Source organism: Recurvomyces mirabilis, assembly GCF_035927965.1.
Source record: "Recurvomyces mirabilis strain CCFEE 5264 chromosome Unknown scaffold_1, whole genome shotgun sequence".
Classification (NCBI taxonomy): Eukaryota; Fungi; Ascomycota; class Dothideomycetes; order Mycosphaerellales; family Teratosphaeriaceae; genus Recurvomyces; species Recurvomyces mirabilis.
Window position 1 is genome coordinate 1,061,581 of NW_027041935.1, and position 14,327 is coordinate 1,075,907.

General features: G+C 53.8%; 7 protein-coding genes across 7 annotated transcripts; 3 read left to right on the plus strand and 4 right to left on the minus strand.

The window, feature by feature from the left end:
• Nucleotides 1–1,877: 1,877 nt before the first annotated feature.
• On the minus strand, nucleotides 1,878–2,543 carry LTS14_000453 (uncharacterized protein; the record flags this gene model as incomplete). Its single annotated transcript, XM_064833166.1, has 1 exon — nucleotides 1,878–2,543. The coding sequence occupies one exon, from the start codon at nucleotides 2,541–2,543 to the stop codon at nucleotides 1,878–1,880; it is 666 nt and encodes a 221-aa protein (XP_064699435.1).
• Nucleotides 2,544–4,092: 1,549 nt separating this feature from the next.
• Nucleotides 4,093–5,154, plus strand: LTS14_000454 (uncharacterized protein; the record flags this gene model as incomplete). The annotated part of the gene is made up of 1 exon (XM_064833167.1): nucleotides 4,093–5,154. The coding sequence occupies one exon, from the start codon at nucleotides 4,093–4,095 to the stop codon at nucleotides 5,152–5,154; it is 1,062 nt and encodes a 353-aa protein (XP_064699436.1).
• A 397-nt stretch (nucleotides 5,155–5,551) lies between these two features.
• On the minus strand, nucleotides 5,552–7,183 carry LTS14_000455 (uncharacterized protein; the record flags this gene model as incomplete). The annotated part of the gene is made up of 2 exons (XM_064833168.1): nucleotides 5,552–6,844; nucleotides 6,908–7,183. 2 exons carry the CDS (start codon nucleotides 7,181–7,183, stop codon nucleotides 5,552–5,554), a joined length of 1,569 nt encoding a protein of 522 aa, XP_064699437.1.
• Nucleotides 7,184–7,572: 389 nt separating this feature from the next.
• Nucleotides 7,573–8,379, plus strand: LTS14_000456 (uncharacterized protein; the record flags this gene model as incomplete). The annotated part of the gene is made up of 1 exon (XM_064833169.1): nucleotides 7,573–8,379. The coding sequence occupies one exon, from the start codon at nucleotides 7,573–7,575 to the stop codon at nucleotides 8,377–8,379; it is 807 nt and encodes a 268-aa protein (XP_064699438.1).
• A 206-nt stretch (nucleotides 8,380–8,585) lies between these two features.
• On the minus strand, nucleotides 8,586–10,238 carry LTS14_000457 (uncharacterized protein; the record flags this gene model as incomplete). Its single annotated transcript, XM_064833170.1, has 1 exon — nucleotides 8,586–10,238. One exon carries the CDS (start codon nucleotides 10,236–10,238, stop codon nucleotides 8,586–8,588), a length of 1,653 nt encoding a protein of 550 aa, XP_064699439.1.
• A 459-nt stretch (nucleotides 10,239–10,697) lies between these two features.
• On the plus strand, nucleotides 10,698–12,677 carry LTS14_000458 (uncharacterized protein; the record flags this gene model as incomplete). The annotated part of the gene is made up of 1 exon (XM_064833171.1): nucleotides 10,698–12,677. One exon carries the CDS (start codon nucleotides 10,698–10,700, stop codon nucleotides 12,675–12,677), a length of 1,980 nt encoding a protein of 659 aa, XP_064699440.1.
• Nucleotides 12,678–13,535: 858 nt separating this feature from the next.
• tom22 (mitochondrial import receptor subunit Tom22) lies at nucleotides 13,536–14,117 on the minus strand (the record flags this gene model as incomplete). Its single annotated transcript, XM_064833172.1, has 3 exons — nucleotides 13,536–13,580; nucleotides 13,654–13,949; nucleotides 14,027–14,117. The coding sequence occupies 3 exons, from the start codon at nucleotides 14,115–14,117 to the stop codon at nucleotides 13,536–13,538; spliced, it is 432 nt and encodes a 143-aa protein (XP_064699441.1).
• Between the last annotated feature and the right edge of the window lie 210 nt (nucleotides 14,118–14,327).

Below are 14,327 nucleotides of genomic sequence, written 5' to 3' on the forward strand. Positions count from 1 at the left end.
ACTATACCGAGGCAGCTGTTTCTTGTAGGTCGAAAAGTTGCTTCTTGATGGTTACCTTATGGGTGAGACCAGAGACCCTACAGTACGCTGTCTCTGAGTTCACAGAAGATCTCGGGTCGGTTATCTCCATGTAGATCTAGCAGGCATAGGCCGGTGCAAGGAGAGCTGCGTGTGCTCTTCCGTCCAAGAGAAGAAAGCTCGCTGACGTGCTTCGAAAGTGTATACGATAGTTCATCAAAAGCCGCTACAACGCATAAGGATCGGCAGCGAGCCGTACACAACGGTCTGCCGGAAGTGGTAGGCGTTGGTAATGCCGGCCAGCGCGCCGAGCCTTGAGGTTCCTGCTATGGAGTAACGCAATCGATTAGGTCAATGCCCGGTCGAAAGAGCTACTGTAGCGGCGAACAGGCTCAGGCATAAGGATACCTCAGCTTCCATGGATAGACACAGCGAAACGAGAAGTGGCGATCAGCTTGTGGGTAGCATGGACTTCGCATGACCCGCTCCAGTTCAGCACCCCTGATGAGCTTCGCCAAGCAGAGACTGCTGCCAAGCAGAGACTGCCAACGCTGGTAGTCTCCGTGACAGGGCTGCATTCATGAATGCAGCAGCATTAGCCTAGCCATCATGTAGTGTACAGGACACTTTGAATTCGCCGTCATGACGCAAGTCGGGAGGCATACTGTAGGCTTTAGCACGCCACAAGGATTGTCTTATGCCCGGTTCGCCGCATGTCATAAGACGTTGAGTCCGGAGATGCAGTATAGTGGCTCACGAGGTAGAAACCAGGTCCATGATGTGTAATTATGGCTAGCAGGATGGATCTCGTAATAGATAGGGGTCATGCTAATAAGAAGTTGGGTGTGGATTGAAGATGGAAGTGCGGCTCAAGCAAAAAGTCAATTCCCGGCCATTGCCGTCACTTTAACTTTCTTAGGTCAAAGCATTCAGCCCTTCAACGATCTCGCAACTCCAGTTACATGTACTGTATGCATCGAACATCGTTCTATACATCGACGCCATGATCCTCAACAGCGAAGGTGAAGCCCAAATTCATGGCGACACACCGCTGAACACATCGAAGTAGAGCAGCCCTCCATGTGTCTCCAACGTCATCTTCCCAATGAGACACTTTTTAGGCACGAGGCAAAAAGTGCCCCAGGAAAGTATCGTCCTACACGTGCCAGGTGGATGTAAGACAGCAAAGATTCTTTACGAACTTGGCCGTGAAGTATTGAACACGCACCGTGGCTGTCGATCCCGACCAGAAGTGGCAACTTCTACATTTTCTGGTATGCCTCCGATCTCAAATCACGTCTCTTGCCGCCAAGTGTCTTGCTTCGCTGGTCAGGCCCAGAAGTGGTCGAATGTCTTAAGCATATGCAATGTGTCGCCTTGCTGGAGGCGACATGCAGATTGCTTTTTCGTCTTCCATGGCCCAAGTGTTGCAGACTTGAGTCACTGGCAGTCACAAATCTGGCACAGCACCGTCAAAGGCCGAAGCGCATGAGGCGAGATGTGCGAGGTTGGAGAAGTCGTGACTATACGAGCGTAATGGTCGATCACTTCAGCAGTGTTCACAATTCCTGCTCTCATTTGCTCGCGCGTCAGGACTGTGAGCTGGTAAGAGAGGACCTGAGCTGATCGGAGAGGTATATTCCATTCCATTGACACCCATTTGTATGATATAATTGTCAGTACAGAAACACAAGCTCGCCCAAGCAAGCCGACCAAAATCCAAAAACGCCTCGCTACCCAGGTCACATCATCCACTGCGCTACCAGCAGGACAGGCTGTACAAGGTCCTGAAGCGCATGGCATCTACCATCGAGCAATATCGCTCCCATATCCATCCCATCATCATCATCTCAACTGTGTTAATGCCCAGCTGCAGGACCGCCAGCAGCGCCAGTGGTAGCAGCAGGCTGCGCAGCAACTGGGGCGGAAGAAGCTGCGGCAGTAGTGGTGTTTGCGGGTGGGCAGAAACCAGCGTCGCGGATGTTGGAGAGCCAGGCGGCAGCATCGAATTCGGAGTAGACGGTGTCGACGTAGTAAGGGTACTGATTCCCGGCCGGCGCCTCGCAAGTCTCCATCGTGATTATGCCGACAACAGGGCGGACGTTGGTGATATTGGCGGTATTGGTCGTCTCCCAGCGGACGATGACGGTGTCACAGCTGTGCCACATCTGGAGCTGATAGAAGTTGATGGGAGCTTGCTGGCCCTGGCCGAGCTCGAAGGAGCTGCGGTTGGTGAAGCTGGGACTGAGGAGTGGCAAGGTGTGAGCAGCGGAACCTTGAGGGCACTCGTTGATCAGGCTGTTGACGGACTCGGAGTAGTCGGTGAAGCTTGGGGCCAAAGCAGCGTCGGCTAAGGCATCAGTGTAATCGGCGATGAGGTTGCCGTAGTTGGTAGCGACTTGCTGGGCCTCGTCCCCGGACAGGCAGTATCCGCCACCATGGCGCTTCTCGACCTGAGCAGCTGGGCGAGCAAAAGCGCCGATGGCGAAGAAGGAGGCGACCGCGACGGTGGTGAAGGAAGGCATCGTTGCTGATTGACAGTGCTTGGTAGAGATGTTCGAAGCTGGTGTAATAGTCGAGGTAATTGGTGATATTGATTAGATGTCGATTTCCAGTAGTGAACGTAGCAAGATGTAACGATAGACAGATACAAAGGAAATAAGGAAAATGGTTGGTTTAAGATTGCGTTGCCGAGTCGTTGGTATGATGAGAATCCTTCGATTGAAGGGACGGGCAAGCGTCTCATATACCTCCCCATCTCACGCGGACTCACCGTTCTCACGGTCGTAGGTCCGCTACGAGCAGCACTACGTTCCAGCCACTTTCTGACTGCGCCCATAGCCATGCGCTGCTTGGCAAGAGTCTGATATGCTGCACAGTGGTTCTGTATGATCTGATCGCAAAAGCCGCAGTACTGTAACCTCAGAATCGGTAGCGGTTGCATGCGGCTAAGCTGTCGTGAGCGCTTGGTCGTATGCTGGAGTCAGCATCGTGAGATTTTAGTGACAGCTTTGACAAGTAAGGCTGGGCCCGGACGATGCTGTTGGTCGACTTGCGAAGAAGCATAAGCTGATGCAGCGGTCCGCTGCATGCTTGTGTTGGAATTGGAGAACGCTCAGCCCGGATCGTTCTGGTTCGTTAGGGCTGTGCAGACACCAAACATGGAGGAAGCGAAGTCAGTGAGAAGTGAGGATGACCAAGAAAGTGCTATTTTTGGCTCTTCTAGCGAGGAACGTGACTTTTACTCTTGGCACGCAAATTTTGCTGAGCTCACTTTGGCTTCTGGGCTTCACAACACCACATAACCATATAGACCGAAAGGCAGACCTCACCAACGTCAAACAGCACGAGACCAGACGGTCAAAGGCGTGACTGTTGGCATCTGCTCTCGCCCATGGTCAAGACGAGACAATTCCAGGCCACCACGATATCACTGCCAATTTTTTTCACTCCTCAACATCAATCCTTTTCCCCAGTCCTGAACGCAATGAGAATAGCTAGAGCTGGTCATCTCCAACCCATAAGGATGAAACCGGTGTGGACAGAGTTGCTAGACCAAATCCGCAGAGCGTATCTACACGTTACGTTTCTGTTCTTCACCGCTTGTCTGCTTTGGCCTTCTATGCTGGAGATGCGACTTGATGTGAAGTGAACATATATCGCCATCATAATTCTACGAATCATCTCCCGGTGCTCCTGGGAGCCAAGATATTATCCCGAGGATTGTCTTTGAGCAGCGGCTATGGGCCATCTCGCAGCCTCTGAGGACCTCAAGGCAAGTAAACTCAGGTTGGCCACTTCAGTCCAGACTCAATGGATCATTCACATTTCGCAGACTGTGTTCAGGTTAGTGAATCACCGAGCAAGTGGATTTGCGATACACAATGTCTTTGTGAGGCAAGTACAGTCCCTTTGTTCCGTCTTGCCTCGAGACACACCCCGTCAATCGAATCGAAACATAAGTATTACCAAAGTTCTAGGAGGTTTCCCACTTGATCAAGCTACCAGAAAGCGTGCGAGTCCAATACGCACTGTTCATCCCAGCAGAAAGAGAGCTACGAGCACGATTCCATCATGACCATCCCCTTTGACACCGATAACTTTCCCTGTACAAAATGCACCAAGCACTTCCCTACTCATGCCCAGCAGTCATCTCATCTCCATGACGTCCACGACGCCGAGAACCCATGGCTCTGCCTACGCTGCCCGCACACTTCAGCGACCAAGGCTCTCCACGACCAGCACATGAGTACTCAGCACAATGACACAAAGGCATACTACACCTGTCCTCGCCGTCGAGTCTGCGCCCTCGCGACCCCGACGAAGGATATGATGGATCGGCACTTGCGGTACGATCATGCTGCGGAGCCGTGCTGCCCAACGTGCGGTTTCGCGAATGAGAGTAGGCTCGGTGTGTCGATGCATGTCTTGCATGAGCATGCTCATCGGTGTGTGGAATGTGGTGAGGGGTTTGAGACGGAGGGAAAGCTGCGATCGCATACCTACACACAGCATACCCTACCAGCCGAAACCGAGGCTGAAGCTAGACAGGCTCAGCAGGCCACCCTATCGCTCGAGACTGATGGCCACGGTGCCGCGAAAGCTTTCGTAGATGCACTGACCCCTGAAGCACTGGACGCCATCATTGCGATCGAGTCTGGCAGAATCCATGCAACACCGACTTCAATCGATCTCGTGGGCCTCCCAACACCATCCACAACAGCCACCCCAGAAGCGATCGAGCTACCACAACAAAAGTGGCCTACCGTCTCCCTCGCACCGACCCCAGAGCACCCCCAGGGCCAGCAGCATTCCCCGCCTCCGCCTCCACCTCGCCACGAATACCCCCGCGACTCACCTTCCCAACCACATACCTCGCCCAAACCTTCACCCCCGCCGACTTCAAACCCGCAAACCATCTACCTAGGCCGCAACCTCGCCACCCCACATACCTACCGCCACTGCCCGCCCCAAATCCCCGACTCCATCCTCTTCCACGCCGAACCCCGCATGCTAGCCTACGGCAACCTGCTCCGCCTGGCGGAAACCCACTCGAATGCCCAGATCATGGAGTTGGCGAATGCCGGGCGTCCGGAGCCGGTGTTTCGAATCGACGGGCGTTGGAGAGGCGGTTGAGGGGGGCGGAGAGGTGGACTGTGGAGCAGAGTTTTGTGAGGGAGGGGAGGAGGGTGGGGGTTGAGTGGGTTAGGAGTGAGGTTGGGAGGCGGAGGGAGGAGAATGGGGTGGTGTGAGGGTGTGAGGTTGACGTTGAAAGCTGAGTAGGTGAGAGTAGTTGAGCGGTGAGATGAGCGCCAGGAGGCAAATGAGCGCTGGCACGCAATTGGACACTGGGAGGTCTGCTGTCCGTCGGTATGAGCTGATATACATAGCGTACGCTTTCTTCTATTCTACAAGCTAAGCTTCATCGTTCTCGGCGTTTCATATACACGCGTTTCAGTCCAATCGAACAAAGCCGACTCAACGCCCTCGTGGCAACTCCGAACAGCATAATCACCAACCCCAAGCCCATCCCTCACGACACCTTCTTCCTTTCCCCACCATCCCTCGCCTTAGCAAACCCATTCCTTAACTTATCCTCCTCCTCCACAATCCTCCTCGGCAAACCCACCCCAATCCCAAAAAGCACAAAAGCCGCCCACTTCCACCGGAACGGATTGACCACCACGACGAAAACGAACCAATAGATCAGTTCCGCATACGTGAAGAACTCAAACGCGCCCGCGGGCGCCCTCAATTTCACCCACCGTGTGAAATCCACCCAGGTCTTCATCCGGGACTCGGAAGGCCGGGCGAGGGGGTCCACGAGGAACATGAGGAGGAAGCGGGTGTAGATTCCTATGTGATAGTTCCCCACGGTCCCGATGGCGTTGATGTAGGTACAGTTGTTCGCGCAGATGGTGGCGTGTTTCGGGGGAAAGACCTGGAGGTACCAGTTCGGGGGTTCGTAGAATTTCTCGAAACACTCTTCCGGGAGGAAAGAGAGGGAGGGACGTTGGTAGCCGGTGGCGAGGATGCAGACGTCGCCTTCGATCAGTTCTTCGCGGCCAGGGCCATTTTTCGGCACGCCTTGGCTGCGGTGGTTGAAGAGGATGCCGGTTGGGGTGAATTTTTTGATGTCGCCGCGGAGCCAGGAGGCCTTGCCGGAGCGGATCTGTTCGAGGACGTCGTTGTTGACCATGGGGGTCTCGGTGAAGAGGCCCTTGCCGGCGTCGTTGCGGGGTGGGGAGATGTCGGCCAGGTCGCGGTAGAAGAAGAGGCGGAGGAGGTTCTCGGGGATCCAGGAGAAGATTGTTTCGGAGCCGAAGATGTTGAGGGAGAGGAGAATGTCGATGAATGGATTGCGGGGAATGATCCACTTCTCACTGCGCGCGAGGACGTAAGTCTTCTCTGCTTGAGCATGGGCGACGAACTCGAGGGCTTCGACTGCGGAGGCTCCACCACCGATGACTAGGACTTTCTTCCCTTTGGCATCCTTTCCGTCGAGCTGCGAGGAATGGAAGATTTCGCCTTTGAACTTGTCTTGGTCCGGGACAGAGACCATCTTAGGATCTCCACACGTGCCGATGCAAGCAATGACTCCATCGAAACGGCCATTGCTCTCATTGTTGATGATCCATCGTCCTTGCTTGTCTTGGTAGACCTTTTCGACCTTGGTATCGAATTTCGTGCGTTCATCGAGATGGTATTGCTTCCAGACCTTGGTGACCTGGGCGACGATCTGTTGGCGGTTGGGGTAGCCTCCGGACCAGTTGATGGAGGGGAAGAAGCGGTACATGATGGAGTGGATCTGGAGGCCGGATGTGTTCTAGCATGGCATATACTGTTAGCATGAGTACATATAAAGCGAATATATGGGTAGACTCCTCACATTCACTTTCGCCCAGATCCCACCCAACGACTTCCGATCGCCAGCCTCGAAGATGGTCGTCTCGAAGCCATGTCCAACACAGTGAGCAGCAGACGAGACACCCGTCAGTCCGGCGCCGACGATGGCGGTCTTGGGTCCGCTGAGGTGTGTATTGGGGGGTGGTGGGTGAGGGGAGAAGATGTAGCTCAGCAGGACCTGGAGGAGACGATAGAGGAACTCGAAGGGGGCATTGATGAGGGTGGCGAGGGTGTGGGTGGCGTTGTCGACGATGCCCATGTTTGCTGTCGACGTCGTGTTGTCTTGGTCGAGTGAGGATTTGGAGGGAAGGAAGCTATATATTGTTTCTTTAATTGCACTGCACCGCTCTGCTCTTTCCCAGCGGCTTGGGACGGAGCACGTGAAAGTTTGTCGACCTCCGTACTAACGTCATGATTGGCCCGAGCGTTTGACATGTGAAAGCGCGCTCTTTCTTGTTCCTGTCGGGGAGCTCCAACACGTACCTTCCACTTTCCTATCAACCCATCCACTCCTGCCTGTTACTGTACTATACTGTACTGCAGTCCCAACGTCACGCCCACGCCCACGCCCACGCCCACCACCCCACTCCCACAAGCTCACCTCTCAAGACTCCACCACCCCCACCAACCAACCAAGCAACCACCGCAATGGACGACCCCCCTACCGAAATCGAAAACATCGTCCTCCTCCTCACCGAAGGCACGCCCAAACAACAAGAAACAACCATAAACCAATACTTCACCCCCACCGCCTCCTTCACCCACCCCTTCTGCCGCACGGGCTCCTTTCAAAACTCCCGCTTGTTAATCCACTCCATCTTCCGGTGGTACAAAATCATGTCCCCCCGCATCTCCGCCCACGTGCTCGGAATCGCGTACGATGAGAAGAATATGGTGTTGTATGTCGATATCAAGCAGGTCTTCGCCATCTGGTTCGTGCCGTTCCATAGGTCGCCGGTGCGGTTGACGACGAAGTTGTCATTGACGAGGCGGAGGGAGAGGGGGATGCCGGAGGGGCGGAGGTATTACATCCAGAGTCAGGAGGACTTGTATCCCGTCGATCAGATGGTCAAGTTTTTCGCTCCTTGGGGGGCGGGGACGACGGTGGTGTATACGTGGCATTTCATCGCTACTGGCTTCTGCGTATTGCTTGCTATTGCTTTTGCGTGGTTCACGGCGTTGCAGGAGAGGTACGCTACTGGGAAGGCGAGGGGGGTGGAGCAGGTGTTTATGCAGGGGGTGGAAGGGATCGCGGAGAGGAGGATCCATGGCCGACAGCGCAGGATCGATGGTCGACAAGCTGCAGACCAGGTCTCGGAGGCCGCCAGCGAGTTCAAGCAGAGCTTACTCGCCAATCTCGATGCCGATACGGACGAGCTGGTACAACGACAGCGAGGAGATAACGAGTCCACGCCTGCCATCGAGCAGTTTGGCAAGATGCAGGTCGTGACGTAAGAAGTGTACTTGCAGTGGCAAGGGACGACGAGGATTTGTATAAAAAGGTGTACCACTTAACAAAATGATGTGATGATGAGAGTAACCGGGAAGCAAGGACTGTAGATATAGTTTTATCAATATGCGATGCAGACAGATTTCTGCTGCCGTGGCTTCTGTACCCATACACATCTATCTATCGTGCTGCCCGCAGCATCACCCTCACCTCACCTCCGTCTCGCACCCAACACCTCCTCTGTCGTCCGCACAAGCAGATCAAACGCCTGCCTGATATACTTCTCCTCCGCTAATGGATTCGCCGAAACGACACGGATAGCATAGACGCCTCCAACCACCGACGCCGTGAGGAAGAATTCCCTCTTCGCGTCTATAGCGGTATAGACTTCCTTCGTGATCTCATTCGCGAGCTCTAGCTCTTGACTCGAAGTCTCTGGTTTGATGGGAAGATGCTGCTCCTCAAACGGTCTCGGGTCACCGTGATCTATCGTTGTACCGTTGGCGAGGTGTTGCGTTGGTTCATGGCCGGGTGGTTTGACAGTGAAAACCGTCAATGCGAACCGCGGCTCCACCAGGATATCGAAGAGATCCTTTCTCGCCCCCACGAGATGGGCGAAAAAATTGCCCAGATTGATATGATGCTGGATATGTCTCCGCAAACCCTGCACCCCCCAAGTCCTGAGGACGAACCAGATTTTCAACGCTCTGAAACGGCGACCGAGTGGGATCTGCCAGTCTCGGTAATCGGTTACTAGTCCGCTGTCACTGAATTGGTTCTTGAGATACGCGGGGGAGATACTGAGGGCGTCGGTGAGATCCTTTCGTTTCTGCACGAAGAGGCAGGAAGCGTCGAAATTGGTTAGGAGCCATTTATGCATGTTCACATCAAACGAATCCACCATGCTCATCTGAGCTGAGAGGTACTGGTATTCTGGCAGTACCAGCGCGGCCCCGGCGTAAGCTGCATCGCAGTGGATCCAGATATCTGGGTACTCTTCCGCTATGTCAGCCAGGGAGGTGAAGTCGTCGATGGCGCAGGTATTTGTCGTTCCGAGGGTTACTCCGAGGTAGTACGGACACAGTCCCTTGGCTGTTAGGGTTTCAAGAGCTGGACGGACTTCGGACGCTGTGAGGGCGTAGACGTTGGAGCGATGGACGGGGATACTGCGGAAGCGGGTCCCGGCTATGATGGCGCCTTTTTTGGTACTGGAATGCGCTTCTGCGGATGCTAAGGCGACGAGTCTACTCCTAATCTCGCATGCCCTATCCTCCCTTTCCTCTTCACCTTGCACGCCTTCTCGTTCAAGTTGCCGACTGACGTATCGTTCCCGTGCCGCAACCATGACTGTGACCACGGCTTCGGAAGCAGAACCCTGAATCACGCCGCCCCCTTCTCCTCGCGACATGAATGTTTCTGGCAAGGCGAGGATCTGAGCCAGCCAGTCCATGACTATCGTCTCTAGTTCTGTGACAGCGGGAGAGCAGATCCAGTTAAAAGCCGGTGCTGTGAGGGCAGCTGACCACATTTCACCTAGGATGCCCGGGTAAGTGGAGCTGGCGGAAAAGAAAGCCATGAATTTGGGGCTTTGCCAGTGCGTCATCCCGGGCAGTATTGTTCGTTCGATGTCGCGAGATATTTCGGTCCACTGTTCGCCTTGCTGGGGGGCTGTCGAGGGTAAGAGTTCCTTGAGGTAGCCTGGGGAGATTGATGGGAGGACTGGGCGGTCGGGAAGTGTGCTGTAGTATGTTTCTATTTCCTGGAGGGCTGATGTTGCGGCTTGGAGGAAGGCGGGACCTGTCATCCCCAGTGGTGGGACGGTACGTTCGGCTAGGAGGACAGTTGATCGTTTTGTGGACGACATGATTAATGGTTCTGTAATTTATGTATCAAGAATTGAAAGATGTGGTTTATGCAAGGAATACTGAACTAAGATGAAGTAGTCCCTACTTATCTCTTTGTACTGGTAAAGGCAGGGAAAGAGATCCTCTAGTCAATAAGCGAGTGAAAAGTGAATGGTGCGGAACAAAGTTAACAGTCTCCACCTGAACAGGAAGGAGCAGGCGGATTGCTTCCGCTGTTGCTGTTGCTACCTCGAGCTAATGCAGGTACATACTGTTGCCTCATCTCGGGCCTTTGCCAGGCTACAGACTCCCTTCAAATCGACATCAGTAGATGTTGAAACAGTGAAATTATCCTGTCATAGCTGGGCGTAGAGTAGACGAGCGCATCTCGGTGGCGATTTAAGACCGAAACCCTTTGCTTGACACACCGAAACGACTGATGTGTTGACACAACATAGACAAGCTCTCGTAGCCCGAGAATGGCTGCGTCGGACGATGATGCTGAACTGGAGGCTGCCATCGCCATGTCTTTGGCTGAGAACGATCAAGCAACCAAGACTCACGATGGCACCACCGGAGAAACTTCTGAAGAATCCGGGCCCACGATTTCTGCTCCTGCACAAGCAACAAGAAGCATGGATTTAGCAGGCATTGATAGAGCAGCCATGGAGCGTGAGCGGTTGGCCAGACAGGCTGCTCGGAAACGTGAACGCCCGATTACACCTCCCTCCCCACGGAAAGCGCCAAAGCTGGAGACCACGACTGTCGACCTACCCAGTGGCGCCAGGCTGAACATGTTTTCGACCTTGGTTGACCAAGATCAAGCTGGTCGCAAATCATCAGTTGCGCAAGCCGCGAATGCTCCGCTCAAGGTCGAGCCAGATATGAAAGCGGATGAATCCAAGTCGCAGAGCATGTCGGCTGCTGGATCACAAGGTGGTCTGGTTTACCCAAATGGCATCGTGAAGAAGACGTGGGCTTTCGGCCACGAACGCACAGGCGACGACATCAAACTCGAAGAAGTGCTCGAACCATTATCAGTCCGCACAGCCGTCCTTTCTGCCTTCCAATGGGACACAGATTGGGTGCTTTCCAAGCTCAAAGTCCCGAAGAATGGCGGGGATACGAAATGTGTCTTCGTGATGCAGGCCAAGGATGAAGCGCTTAAGCAGGAGATGCTGGAGCAGAGTGAGGGCATGCGACCGTTTCTACGATTGTGCTTTCCTCCTATGGACGGACAGATACACTGTATGCATTCGAAGCTTATGCTGCTGTTCCACAAGCAAAAGTTGAGAGTGGCGATACCAACCGCGAATCTACTGAATTTTGATTGGGGCGAGACAGGCGTCATGGAGAACAGTGTATTCATTATTGATCTGCCACGACTCGATGAAAGGGTCAAGGCTACGAGGGACGGCCTTACAGATTTCGGCCGTGAGGTGATGCACTTTCTGGAGAAGCAGGGTATGTATCAGGATGTCATGGACGGCGTGCTCAAGTTCGACTTCTTTGCCACACGAGACATGGCTTTCGTTCATACTATCGGCGGCATCGTGTATGGTGACGAGGCCAAGCGAACAGGTCTGCCTGGCTTAGGTCGTGCTATTCGCCAGCTAGGACTACAAGCAGAGAATCTCGAAATCGACTTTGCAGCGTCATCCATCGGCTCACTGAATGACGACTACCTTCGAGCCCTCCATGCAGCGGCCAAAGGAGAAGATATGCTAGGTCGTGCAGATGCAGCCGCGAGTACAGCCAAAGCCACCTTTTTCAGCAAAGGCTCCTCCAAGCCAGCACCGGAAAAGATTCGCGACAAGATCAGGATATACTTCCCGACTCACGAAACTGTCACGTCTTCCACGGCTGGCTCAGCAGGCACGATTTGCCTATCACGGAAATGGTGGGAGAACATGCCGTTCCCGCGAAGTGTGTTTCGGGATTATATCTCGACAAGATCCGGACTGCTCAGCCACAACAAGATCCTTTATGCTCGTGGCAAGCGAAAGTCGACAGATGGCAGCAAAGTCGAGGCTGTGGCCTGGGTATATGTTGGATCTGCGAACATGTCCGAATCAGCCTGGGGAAAGCTGGTTCATGATAAGAAGGTCAAGGCGTGGAAGATCAATTGTCGGAACTGGGAATGTGGTGTTCTACTACCTGTGCCTAAGGAGAAGCTTGGTGGTGTGGTGAAGGCTGAGGAGAAGTCTGTGGCAGTCAAGAAGGAGAGGTTGGAGGGTGAGGACTCGGAAACGGAGAGCGAGGATGAGACTAAGCACGAAGACTCCGAGACGGAGAGCGAAAACGAAGCTGAGAGTCAGCGGTCGGGTACCAATGGTAAAAAGCGACCTTTGATCGGCATGGGTGTCTTCCATGGTCTTGTGACTCCACCGTTCGAGACACCTGGCAAGGACTTCGGTGATCGTGAGCCTTGGTATTTTATGGAGAGCCGTGACCGGTAGCCATTAATGGCAAGCACTTGTGTGTTATGGTTGACGCGACATAGCATAGTGTACGATTCAAACCTTCGATATGTGCGGTGCTTGCTCGTGTACGTGTGCTTCGCCGGCCGGAGGTCTTCGAGCATCTACTGCTTATTGCTATCAGCTTACCGCTGTCATGGTTATGGTATCGCGCCGAAAATTCAGCCGTGCACATATATCTTCATTTCACCAAGCCTCTCTTCACATCAAAAGCTACCAGAGGTCCTCGAAACTATCTCCTATGGCAACGTTGCTAACGTCCAAACCACAGTTGGTTCGGCCGAAGAGCCAGCCAGGGGCCAATGCGCCCAGTGTTCCGCCGACACACGACAAACAGAGTAACTCGCTGGCCGAACGACCTTGTGAACAGCTGCACATCGTCGCTATTTCGGTTGCCTTGCCGACACCTCTTCACCCGGCACCATCGAGTTCGAACCGTTGGGCGACTAAGATCAATAACGAACAGAAACAACCTCAATCCAGGAACGCCATCCAATCAGTTCAATTTGGTGTTTCCCGATCCGCCCGCGGTGCTCCATTGAACTTCGGGCGCAATCCAATGGTGTGATGTTTGGTGTAAGTTCTCCTCCTATCTCCCGGATTGAGGACCTCTGGTAGCTTTACTTTTTGCGGTCTGCGTTCTGCTCGAGGTAAATATTGCGCAGTACTAGGCTATGATATGATGATAGCCCATACGCATTAATGATGTTATCATATGGGGATATACTGGTGAGGAGAAGAGAACATAGTACAATGACCTGCCAAACGCTGCAACGGCCGGGAAAGATGTATGCTACGGTCGCGTTTCAATGTTGTTCATCGCAGTCTTCATGCCACTTATAGCGCAGGCTTGGCCTCGCCAGTCGCACCCTGTGTCAGCATCTGCAAGCACCAAACGTTAGCCATCACCCACAAAACGCCCCATCCCATAATATCAATGGAATCAAGTACTCACTCCCTGAGCATTCTGCTGCATCCGCATCTCCCTCTCCATCTCCTGCACCTGCTGCTCCTCACTAAAAGCCAACGCCCACGGCACCCCCAGCAAAAGCGCACTCGTACTCACAACCCACAACGCCGTTCCCGAAAAGCCCGCCGCCGACGCCGCCCATGAATAGCCTGTGGAAGCGGCGTTGGAGATGGATTTGCGGTAGGTGGGGGGTACGATGTCTTGGAGTGCGGCGAGGCGGTCGAAGAGGGTTTCGTCTAGGTTGTCGGAATCGAGGGAGGCGATGGAGGAGGTTTCGGATTCTGTACGAATGAAGCAGATTAGTACATAAGCCTCGACGTAAGCCGAGCTTATCATGCAGGGCTGGCAGGAGACGAACCATCATCAGTATCCCACTCATCTTCATCCGACTTGGGCCCCATCTGGGGTGCGTTGAGCTCCTCATCAGGCACCTCTTCTAATTTGACCATCGTGACGTCTGTGTATCTGGTAGACTGGTGTTTGGCGACCTTAATGAGGTGATATGCAAGGCTTGTAAAGATGGAATGGTGTAGATATGTGATGTCGTAGACCCTCACGCGAGATGTTTCTCCCTGAGAAGTTCAAAAGTCCCAAGAAGCTCGGACCGGGTGAGATGGAGCTCAAACAGCCCAGGTGATGGCCGAAGAGCCGCCTACGTC